General features: G+C 37.0%; 1 protein-coding gene and 1 pseudogene across 1 annotated transcript; one reads left to right on the top strand and one right to left on the bottom strand.

Annotated features, from left to right (window-relative positions):
- The first annotated feature begins 3,857 nt into the window (after window positions 1-3,857).
- LOC110297371 (vomeronasal type-1 receptor 4-like) lies at window positions 3,858-4,834 on the top strand (annotated as a pseudogene).
- Window positions 4,835-10,836: 6,002 nt separating this feature from the next.
- LOC110299205 (vomeronasal type-1 receptor 3-like) lies at window positions 10,837-11,772 on the bottom strand. The gene has a single exon (XM_021168842.2). It carries the CDS (start codon window positions 11,755-11,757, stop codon window positions 10,837-10,839), a length of 921 nt encoding a protein of 306 aa, XP_021024501.1. The 5' UTR covers window positions 11,758-11,772.
- Window positions 11,773-12,400: the final 628 nt, after the last annotated feature.

Genomic DNA, 12,400 nt, shown 5'->3' with positions numbered 1-12,400 from the left:
TTGTACGTATGTTTGTTTGTGGGTATGAATGTGCTGGAGCCAGTAGAGCCCAGGGGTACCAGATTTTACCTGGAGGTGGAGTTAGAGGCAGCTGTGAACCATCCAATGTGGATGCTGTGAACAGAACCCAGATTCTCTAAAGAAGCAGCAAGTATTCTTAGCTATTGATTCATCTCTCCAACCCCCAAGTTACTAAACAGAAAATCACAAGTATGTAAGACAATAATGGCCTCATAAAGTCTTTTATGTAACTAAAAGAGATAATTTTTTTTAAGAAATATATGTTTTAAACTAAACACTTCTGTGTGACTGAATGGACAATGTGTTCATTGAGCAGCATGGCTCATACACAGTGTGAGTGATTGGCTGTTCTTCTCTTTGCAAACTGAGTCAGAATTCCTGTGTCTGAACAGTGAATTATTTCAGTTACTTTTGGAAAATTTGAGGCAAAAAAATACCCTTCTGCATCAGTTTGTGGGGTGGCAGGGGAAACAGCTACTATTATCCTCAGCACCTCATTGTGAGATTTGTGAAGAGAAGTCTTTATTGAAACCCAAAAGAGAAAGCTCACTGTTGACTGGTGTGGTTTTAACCATTCATAATGTAGTCTGAAACTCAGGAGATTTTAGGACATGAGCACAAGGGTCAGGTAAAAAGTGAGGAGAGTCCTGTCAATTTCAGAGACTCAGAAGCTACATCATGGTCTAGAAGAGTCAGGCTCAAGAGCACTGAAGATGAAGAAGGGCCACATGGAATTCTGGGAACTGCTGCTTCTGAGTCCTTCCCCTCTGTAAATCCACTATGATCACAGACAAGGCTTCTCAAACTATTGATACTCAGGCTGAGAGACACTTTTCTGCTTTTGCAAAATGAATTTATGGAGACTTCTCCATTAAAGTATTTCAGAGAGATGACTAGCACACATTTTCTGTTTTGGATATGTTATCATTTTTCCTTCACAATGTTGAAAGATTTCATACTGAAGCTACTGTCAAAGTGTTTTGTATGTAGATGTTCCATTACCACTTTATATCTTATCTTTGTTGAATGAATTGATTATTACTCATTATACACAGATGAAAGGACTGAACCCAACATAGCATTTATCATGAAATATGACACAATGGAGCTGTCCTGTTTGAATACAGTGTCTATAACCTTATCTGGTTTTCAGCATTACTCAATAGCCTGACAATTATCTCTTGTTTTATACATTGTTTTCAATTATTCTCTTCCTATTTCACAAGTGCTCTTCACTGTAGAACCTTTATCAAACAAGTACACGACTTAGTATAAACTTATATGAGTAGAAGAAAGGTAGAGAAAGTCACTAGGAGTGTCTTCTGTTACAGGGACTATCAGGAACACCTTCGTACACTGGAATCTCTTAATGCTCTTAGTTAGTCTTAGTTATCATGGCACCATGATAACTAGACTGCTCTAAGACTTCTCAGAAGCCCTTATGAAAAAGAAAAGGGAACCTAGTTCTGTGTGGAAGAGGGGACTTGATCCCAGTCTGTAGCTGGGACCAGGGAATCAAAGGAATAAACATTTTGGTTACCAGGAGCTTGGCTTATCCCACTGAAAACCTGGAGTTATCTGTCCAGGACCACTGTGTGCTTGGTATATAAGGCCTTTGAGATAACCTGTGCTCTTGTGCAACTTTGCTTGATAAGCTTCCTGCCCACACCATCCCATTTCTTCCCTGAAAATAGCATATAAGATGCTGTACATTTTGAAAGATAATTTATAAATTTAATTTCATTTAAATAAATTAAATTTTGAAAACAAAACATAGATACATGACTTGTGTCCATTTGCATTTCCCTTGTTTTATAATGTTATATCAACTTTGATAATGCTTGCTCCCTAGGATCAATGTTACTGAAGTTCAAGTAGAGGATCCTTTACACTGTTTAATGAAGTAAAAAGAGTGTTTTTCCATCCTTGTGAAGGTAAAGGAACATTTAAGTTGTATGCTATTTTCCTAGGAAACCAGGTAGTCCATCTAAGAGGGAAAAGGGATCCAGTGACAGGGAACAGAGACTAAGACAGCCTCTGTAGGGAGTCTAATCCCGCTCCTGTATGTTCTCTGGTTGGTGGCCCAGTCTCTGTGATTCCTAATGGTCCCAGATTAGTTCCGCAGATATTGTTGTGTCCTTGACCCCTCTGACTTGTTCACATCTATCCTCAATAGAACATAATATGATACAATATGACTAGGTGCATACCATGACATCAAGGCTGGACAAGGCAAACCAGCAGGGGAAAGGAATACCATAAGCAGGCAAAAGAATCTAGGATAATTACAACTCTCACCATTAAGATTTCCACAAGGACATCAAGCTACTCAGCCGTGCATATATGGAGAGGACCTATGTCAGAACCCTGCAGGATTCCTGATCTCTCAAGTTACCATGAGTCCTGGTCAGTTGATTCTGTGGGCCTGTTCTCAAGGTGTGTTCCTCACTGCTCTAGTTCCTCTGATCCTTCCTGCCTCTCCTCCACAGAACCCCCTAAGCTCCAACGGATATTTGGCTGTGGGACTCTGCATCTGATCCCATCAGTTGCTGAATGAAGTCTTTTTGGTCTCTTATAATGATTATAATAGAGATGCCTACTAGTTCCAGTTATTTCTCCCAGCACCACGACCATCTCTGTACTTCTTAATAAGCCTTCTGGACATAGGACAAAGCTTGCACAAGACCTCCTGAGCCCACCTTACCTATCTTCTTTATCTCTGTCCCCTGGACTTTCCTTCTCAGAACCCTGTCAAGGAATAGTAACTGCTAGCTCAGGGCAGAGATGTTCCATCTTAGGGAGATGGACTCGGATTGGCCTTCCTTTTTCAAAGATGTTAACATGACACATTCTGGTTTTCATAGCCTCTCTCTGGAGCCTTCTCTTTTCATCCTTTTACTATCTCTTTCTCTTTTAGAATTTGTTGCTGTTTTCTCAAATTCATAGTTGTGTAAACATTGATACAATTTCAGCTCCACCCCTTGGAGTATAATTGCTCACTCTGTATCTTTAACTGACTGTTAGATTCACCTTGCTAACATGACATATGATTTCTTTACATTCCAGTGAGACTAACATTATAATGTGCACCAGCATGTCGTTGTAGTAACTCTGCATGGGGGAGGCTCCGAATTCAGATAGACACTTGGTATTTGATGACACTGTGTGGAATATGGCTAATGTTTTCTAGCTGGGTGACCCAAAGTTACTTATAAACTTCTTATTTTATGTCTTCTGGGAAAACATCAGAGACCTATAGGAGGAAAACTTTTTCTCTTTTTAAGTTATGGCTATACAAACATCAATGATTGTATTTTTTTAATAAAATAATTCTAGTAAGGATTTTTGTCAGATTCAAAATTTAAGAATGCCCTACTATTTTCTTCTGATTTATTTCAGCCTATCTTTTGACATATATTTATCCTTTCCATTCTTCTTTCTTACAAGTTTTTCTCTCTTTGGCTATACTGATTAACTTCCAATTTTGTGATTTAGTAGCTGTATTATAGAACTGAATTAAGTGTATGTTGGCATAAATACACTCAATTCTTTCAGAAAAGGTAGATGTTATCTATTGGATATTAATTTAGAACAAAAGCATTTGAAGAACTCTGAAGACTCTAAAGCATTATAAGAAATGTGAAAATGATAAGTCCTAATTTACATCCTTTACTTTACTCCAATGTTTGATAACTCAAAATGGGTTTGACCATGGTATTGTATCTTGATTGATTGGGTAACCTGCCATAAAACAGGCATTTGGCCTGATGAGACAGGGATACAATTTAAGCTACAATAAATTAATACACGTTAGTGTTTTCATACTGGTTGTACTGATGTAGTTAAATTTGTTTATCTCAGGTAAAAAGAACATGATTTCTGAGAACTTGCCAATGGGAATTTTGTTCTTTTCTCAAACAGCTGTGGGAATCCTTGGCAATTGGTCAATTCTTTTTCATTAAGTCATGTCTGTAATCACTGGAAAAAGTTTGATGTCCTCAAAGACCAAATTTTAAAGCAACTGACTGTAGCCAATTTCATGGTTATTATCTCAAGAGCCATACCTCACATAATGGTACAGCTGGGGTTTTGATATCTCCTGGATGACCTCTTATGTAAACTTACTTTCTACAGTAATTGAGTGTCCCAGGGTGTTTCCCTACACTGCACCTGCCTCTTGAGTTGTTTCCAAGCAATCATAATCAACCTGAGGCACTCCATGTTGATGAAGCTTGCACACTCATTCTCTTAAGTACATGATTCGGTTCTGCTCTCTAAGCTTGTGTATCTCTTTCTAAACATCAGGGCAGCTATATATGTGATTGGACCAAATACTAATAAAATTTTCACCAGAAAAATCAAGTTGGGTTACTGCTCAGCATTCCCCTTTGGCAATGCTGTAACTGTACTATATCAATTTTTGCTTTGTTTCACTGATGGTCTGTGTTTGAGTCTCATGGTCTGGACCATTGTCTCCATGGTGAATATTCTCTATAGGCACAAGAGTCAACTACGGTATATCCACAATCCTCAGCATTCCTTCAGCGTGTCCCCTGAAGACAAAGCCATAAAAACCATCTTGATCCTTGTGTGCACTTTTGTCTTCTCCTACTCAACATCCTTCATACTTGTTATCTATACTGTTCTATTTGACAATCCAAGGCTGTGGCTAATAAACATATTTACATTCTTAGACACATGCTTCCCTACATTTTTCCCCTTCATCCTTATAAGTAATAACTAATCCATTCCCAAGAATCACTTTCCCTGCTGTAGCGGAAGGTAATTTAACATGTTCACTTGTGTATTATGATAAATGTAAATGGTCTTTCATTCATTATTGAACTTTAGACTCACCCATTGCCAGGTTTTATTAATCAAGTCCACCATGCAAATTAAGCATCATCGGCTGTTACAGCTATCATAATGCTGGATAAATAGTCCCACGATATTAAGATATCTTTTTGTTTTCATTCAAAATGCTCTGAAATTAGGTGTCATCATGTACTGAAGAATTTTTTTGCCTTTCAGACATCCAAGTAGCTGTTGAGGTATAAAAATCTGTGCGGGCACAGGTTAAGCTCTTGTCTCACTGCTGCAACTGAGTGATACAGAGAAGAGCAAAGAAAAATCCAACTGTCTTGTATCTATTTGTGTTTAAGCTTCACTGATGTTTTGTCTCTGATCTCATGGTCTGACCCCATGGCTGCACTTCAAGTTATCTCCATGGAAAGAAGAATCAAGAAACATCAATTCCTAGTACCCATTTTTTTCTCAGAGTTCCATTTGAAGTCAGAGACACCCCTAACCATCCAAATCCTGCTGTGTACCATTGCCATCTGCTACTCGGTTGTTTGGAAGCTATTTCTCAGTATAACAGTGTGAGACAATGCACAGCTGTGGAGAGTAACCTATACATTTCTACAATCATTTCTCCATATGTTGTACCATCCTATCCATGAGTATTGACAACTTTGTCTCCATACTCTCTTTTCCCTGACATTGAAAAGATATATTTAAAGTCTCACAATATGTCATGTTTTCTGCTGTTTCTCAATCATTAATATATCCATATGTTCCTTTATTCTTTATGGAAGTCTAACCCTCATTCTGGATCAGATTGTATTAGATAACATGATGGTTAAAGTTGATAGTTCACTTGACAGGATCTAGAAAAACCTAAAAACCAAACATCTGGAGCCGGGCGTGGTGGCGCACGCCTTTAATCCCAGCACTCGGGAGGCAGAGGCAGGCGGATTTCTGAGTTCGAGGCCAGCCTGGTATACAAAGTGAGTTCCAGGACAGCCAGGGCTATACAGAGAAACCCTGTCTCGAAAAACCAAAAAAAAAAAAAAAAACCCAAACATCTGGACATGTCTTTGTGGGAGTTTCTAACTTGGGTTAATAGAGGTAGGAAGAGTCAATCTAATTCTGCATAGAAATCAATCCATTAGTTAAAAGTCCTGGGCTGAATACAATGAGGAAAATTGAGAACCAGCATTCATCTGTCTTTGCTATCTGACTACAGATACGAAGTGATCTGCTGCCTCAGCCTTCTGATTTCATGCTTTCCTTGCAATAATAGGCTGCACCTTCAAACTGAAAGCTAAAATAAACCCTGCCCACCTGTAGTTGTTCTTCTTTTTTGTCACAAAGATGATAAAAATGAACAAAGATAAGTAATTCAATAGCTTCTTAAATTACACTGATCATGTAGGTTATCCCAGTGACTAGAGCTTAAATTCAATTGGAGTTAATTTCTAAGAATATCTTTTGTCTCTTCACATTACTATAACATGGACATTATAATGCCTCCTGGCAGATAATGGCAAATAATGCCATTTTTGAAGGCTGTCAACTTAGGCTGATTCCCCAGGTCTTACAAGATTATGCAGTATGGGGTCAATATTTTTCTAACGTAAGTGAGTAAGACATACTTAGATACATACTTAGAATTTCAGTATTATATATCTATGAGAAAAAAATCATAACCTAGAGAAGACAACTCTATTTCCTTCCCTCTGAAACAAGGAAAATAAGAGTTTAAACAAAGACCAAGAACACTTAGATCAATGGCAATAAACAATTTTATTCAGTGCAAAATTGAGAGGTTCCCTACCATGATTTTTAAAATTTAAGTAGTTCTCATCTAGTAATTTTTCCTTCTTCTGCTTTTCCTTTACACTAATTTAAGTTTCTGGGGGGAAACTGAAGCCTTTGTTTATGTCTAAAGAGTTGGATGATAGGAAAGAATTGGATGGATTATTGAGATTCACTGTTTCCATGATTTTCCACATAGCAGAAGTCTATATAAGGTGAGTATCATTTAGAGAAGAATTATTTGAGAATTTAAGACTGTCCCTTATAGTGTTGCATGACAATAATTATGCTATTCTGCAGGCTGAGACAGAGGATTTCTGTGAATCTGAAGCAAATCTAAAGAAGATAGTGAGCTTAAGACTACTCTAGGCTACCTTGTGAGACCCAGGCTACTCAAAACAACAAAGCAAAAATAGAACATTTAAAAATCATAACGACTATGAATAAAACCCTTTGAAGACTCATAATTAAAAATTGACCTAGTTTTGTTCTTGTTTTTTGTTTTTAAAAAGGAGTTGGTATTGCCATTGTTCTTTGTTACCCTCAAGAATGTGACAAAGAAAAAAAAAAAAAAAGCTGGTTCAAACCTGGAAGCTTCATCCACAATGGATAACTTTCACAGTGTAGGTGTGTTCTCTTTATTCTACTGGAGGAACAAAGTAATCATCAGACATACCCAGCAGTGACAGTGTGCACTGTAACAATGACAGCCCTGGAAGTACATGTCTACCTGTGTAATAGTGGCATAAACATCATGTGAACAGCCAACCACTCTCTGATTAAAATTAATTCCTGCTCTGCATGTTTGAACCCATTCTTGGCACCATTAAGACCATAAAAAGAATCTATTACCTTTACTCTACTAAGCCACATAATATTAAACTGACTCCTAACAGCATGTGGTGTCCATAGGTGGATGCATCTCTCAGTCCTCATCAGATAAGCTTCTACTTGTAGTAAATGGTGATTAACTTGGAGACTCATAACAAAGTTCAGAGAAGAAAAGACTGAATGATTATGCTTATCCCTAAACATGTTGTCTCCATCACTTCCCCTCCTTCAAATATTTAGGAATCATTGAGAAAAAAGTGTGGGAAGATGGTAAGGACTAGAGGTGGTGGATGGGTACAAGGAAATTGTGTTTTCTGTGCACAAAAAGAGCAGATACATAGGTGTATTCACAGTGGTTGTAACAGCATGCCCAATATCTGTATAAGCACAAGCCATACCAAATCCCTGCATGCAAAATGGAGGTTTACCATAACTTTGGAATGAAAGACTCACAATGTGAGGACTCCCCCATGTTCTGACTCAGGAGAGGTGACACTCCAAATCACTCACAAGAAATGGTCTTGATGCAAACTGCAAGAGGTTTGTTTATTCAGGAAAGACCAGTGCACTGGGAACAACTCATATCCCAGGCAGGAGTAGAGGAGTCGATAATGAGCTCAAGGAATAAGGGGTTTTATAAAGACACAAAAACCACAAACACCTGGCATTGGGCTATAGAAAGGCAAAAACCACAAACACCTGGCAAAAAACACAAACACCTTACATCCTGGAACAATGGGGCTATTTTGGACACAGGTCTAGGGGGCTTAAATAATTTTTTACTCTCTGTCAGAATCTTTTAGGAACTATTTACAATTGTTAGCTGTTGGGATAGGAAAAGAAACAGTTTTCTTGAAGAGCATACTCCCTGGTAATCAGACAACACTCATGATACACGTATATTTGCATGCATACAAGTATATTTGGGCAACACCAATTGTTCTTGACATATCTGTTTTTAAAGCACAGTAAGTTAGGCAGGTAGGGAATTGAGGGTGTCATTTGAAAGAATTGGGGTAGGTGTGAATATGATCAAAACAACTTATACAGAGAACTAGTACAGATTAAAAATATAAAGCTTAATATTTGCTTAAACCAAGATTTTTTTCTGTGCTGGTATGAGAAAACATAGATATTTTATTATATTGTATTGCTCATTTTCACTGAAAACTTTATCTTAGGTTTGTGGAGAGCTCTCAATGTACTTTTAATATACAAAGTACACACACACACACACACACACACACACACACACACTTGTATTTGGAAATTCCTGTGTTGCCTCTACTTATCTATGTAATCTTCACCAAAGGTTTAAAACATGATACCAGCCTAGTTCTGATGGATATGTATGTATATGCTCATTCTTTTCATTCCTAAAGGCATGGACATGCGTGCAGAGTTTCAGTAGTTCATGGCAGTCTCATATCAAGTCACCATTTAGATAGACAAACCCTTAGCTAAACTAACCAAGAGACAAAAAGACAGTATCCACATAAACAATATCAAAAATGAAAAGGGAGATATAACAAGAGACAAACAAGAAATTCACAAAAATATTGGGTCTTACTTCAAAAGCCTAAACTCCCCAAATTGGAAAATATTAACAAAATGGAAGATTTTATAGACAGATGTCACTTACCAAAGTTAAATCAACATCAGGTAAACTATTTAAACCCAGTCATTAAAAGTCTCACAACCAAAAAAAGCAGAGGGCCAGATGGTTTTAGGGCAGAATTGTACCAGGCCATCAAAAAAGCTAATACCAATACTCAACTATTCCACAAAATAGAAACATAGGAAACATTACCAAACTCATTCTATGAAGCCACAGTCACCCTGATACCTAAACCAAACAAAGACTCAACGAAGAAAGAATACCTCAGACTTATTTCTCTAATGAATATTGATGTAAAAAAAATACTCAATAAAGTACTCCCAAACCAAATCCAAGAACACATCAAAAACATCATCCACCATGATCAAGTATCACCAGTATGAATGGATGGTTCAATATATGGAAATCCATCAACATAATCCATCATATAAACAAACTGAAAGAAAAAACATATGATCATATAATATGCTTTAAAAGCCTTTAACAAAATCCAACATCTATTCTACTTAAAATCTTAGATATTATGGATACATGGTGCATACCTAAACATAATAAAAGCAATATACAGCAAGCCAATAACTGTCATCAAAATAAATGGAGAAATTTTTAATAAAAATCAAAATCAGGAGCAAAACACTGCTACCCACTATCTATCTACCCTATCTAATCAATATACTACTTGAATTTCTACCTAGAACAAGAAGACATCCCTCCATGGCCTCTGCATCAGCTCCTGCTTTCTGACCTGCTTGAGTTCCAGTCCTGACTTCCTTGGTGATGAACAGCAATGTGGAAGAGTAAGCTGAATAAACCCTTTCCTCCCCAAGTGCTTCGTGGTCATGATGTTTGTGCAGGAATAGAAACCCTGACTAAGACACTGGTAAAGAGCATACAAAGATTATTGTACCAGTAAATAAAATGTATTAAATAAATAATATTTGTTCCACATTGATAATAGTTGGCAGCTTGCATTAACATGTTACACAGGATCTATAGATAATTTCCCAAAATATTCCCTTTTAAGATTTCTTTTTTGAAAATAGTCCATGAGTACTACCTAAAATTACGTCTTTTTAAAAACTTTTTCCAATTTTTATTAGGTATTTACTTCATTTACATTTCAAATGCTATCCTGAAAGTCCCCTATACCCTCCCCCCACCCTGCTCCCCTACCCACCCACTCGAATTTCTTTTTTTTTTTAATTAGGTATTTATTTCATTTACATTTCCAATGCTATCCCAAAAGTCCCACCTATACTGAGGCATATAAAGTTTATAAGACCAAGGGGCCTCTCTTCCCAATGATGGCCAACTAGGCCATCTTCTGCTACATATGCAGCTAGAGACATGGGCTCTGGGGATACTGGTTAGCTAGTATTGTTGTTCCACCTCTAGGTTGCAGACCCCTTCAGCTAAAATCCTTTTAAAATTTATCTCTCATGGATTTTAAAATACATCTTAAAATCCTTGAGAGATAATCCCAGCACTTGGGAGGCAGAGGCAGTCGGATTTCTGTTCAAGGCCAGCCTGGTTCCAGGACAGCCAGGGCTATACAGAAACACCGTGTCTTGGAAACAAACAAACAAACAAACAAAAAAACCCTTTAGAGATTTTTTTAAACTATTTTAAAGATGACTTTTAATTAATTTCTTTTAATTATTCACTTCACATCCCACTCACTGTCCCTCTCCCAGTCACCCTCTCACTTCTTCCCCTATCTCCCTCCCCTTCTCCTCTGAGCAAGTTGGGACCTTGTCCCCAGGGAGCTATCTCTTTCCACAGAAGGGTAAAAATAGTCTGAAACTACACTTGATATTGCTGATGAGAACAAAGGGACAAAATATGGGAAAGCATATTTCTAGAAATATAAATACACTTACTCTCCAAATCTCTGAAACATTGGAGTAGGTTGTAAAGATTACACGTATAGAAGAGATTGTATAAGAGATGATAAATGTGCACACCAGGATGAGGATAGTTTGTGTAGCTCTGTCCTCAGGCGAGACTTTCAGAAGGTGTTGAGCACTATGGATATGCTTGACTTGTCTCTTATGTTTGTAGAGGATATTCATCATAGAGACACTTGAGCAGGCCATGAGACTCAGACACAGGCCATCACAGAAGCAGAGTAAGAACATATACAGTGCAGTTGCCAGATTGCTTGGAGCAAACCATGAGCAGTACCCATAACTATTCGTATTTGTCACATTTTTGCTGTAAGTGGGGACTGTCACTTTTACTAGCGTCATGATGTTTAGAAGCAAATTCACAAGCCAACTGACTAAACAGGAAGAACCAATATACTTTGTGGCTCTGTGTTTAAGCATAATCCATCTGGAGTTGCTGGGACTGATTGTGATTGCTTGGAAACAACTCAGTAGGCACATTGCATACAGGGACATCCCCCTTGTTACTCGGTATATATACATTATCACTTTGCATCCAATATCATCCAGAAAGTTTTTAAATCCAAAATCAGACAATGTCTGTGGAATGCCTTTTGAGATGAGAGACAAGCAGTTGGATAAAGTCAAGTGCTCTATGATGATATCTTTAGGCATTAAATGTTTCCCACTGAATATGAAAATGACATAATAAAATAGTATTGAGGAATTGCCAAAGATTCCCATTAAAATCTGGGAAAAGAGGAATATTCCCATTGGCAAGTTTATAGGAGTCATTTTCATGCCTATTGAAAAGATAAATCAGTTTATTATACTCAATAGACCCTGGAAATTAAGTGTGCACTGTTTCATGAAGTTATCTTGAATAAAACATTCATGATGTTACTGTATTTGTATAGCTCTCTCACTGAAAAAAAAAGAATTTTTAATATTTTTCATTATAGAAGTAGATATTTCTTATTATTGCAGTTAAAATATAAAATATGTTTTCTAAAGTTTAAATATTTTAATGGATGTCATGGTGTACACATTAATGGTATGACTCAAAACACACAGGCAGGCAGATCTATGAATCTAAAAATAATCTGCTGTACAGAGGCAGTTCCAGTGCAGTCATGGCTATACACAGAGAATTGCTTTCTCAAAAAATAAAAAGGAAACAAACAAAAAAGATGTATGTATTTATTGATTTTGACTAAATACAATGATTTGGAGTTAATTTTCAAAGAATGGATTTTTAAAGTATGCCATATTTCTGAAATTCACATGAAGTTGAGTTCAATTTTCGTCAAGAGAAACAACAGAAGATATTTGAAAGTCATATTTACATTGGGTGATTAAATATTCCGAATATTTAAAGAATTTTTAAAATATTTGTCTTGTTTTCAATGATGTGCATGTTGGGAAGGTTGTGTGTGAGTGTGAG

Source organism: Mus caroli, unplaced genomic scaffold, assembly GCF_978045245.1.
Source record: "Mus caroli unplaced genomic scaffold, Mus_caroli_1 scaffold_8, whole genome shotgun sequence".
NCBI lineage: Eukaryota > Metazoa > Chordata > Mammalia > Rodentia > Muridae > Mus > Mus caroli.
This window is presented reverse-complemented; position numbering and strand designations above follow the sequence as displayed.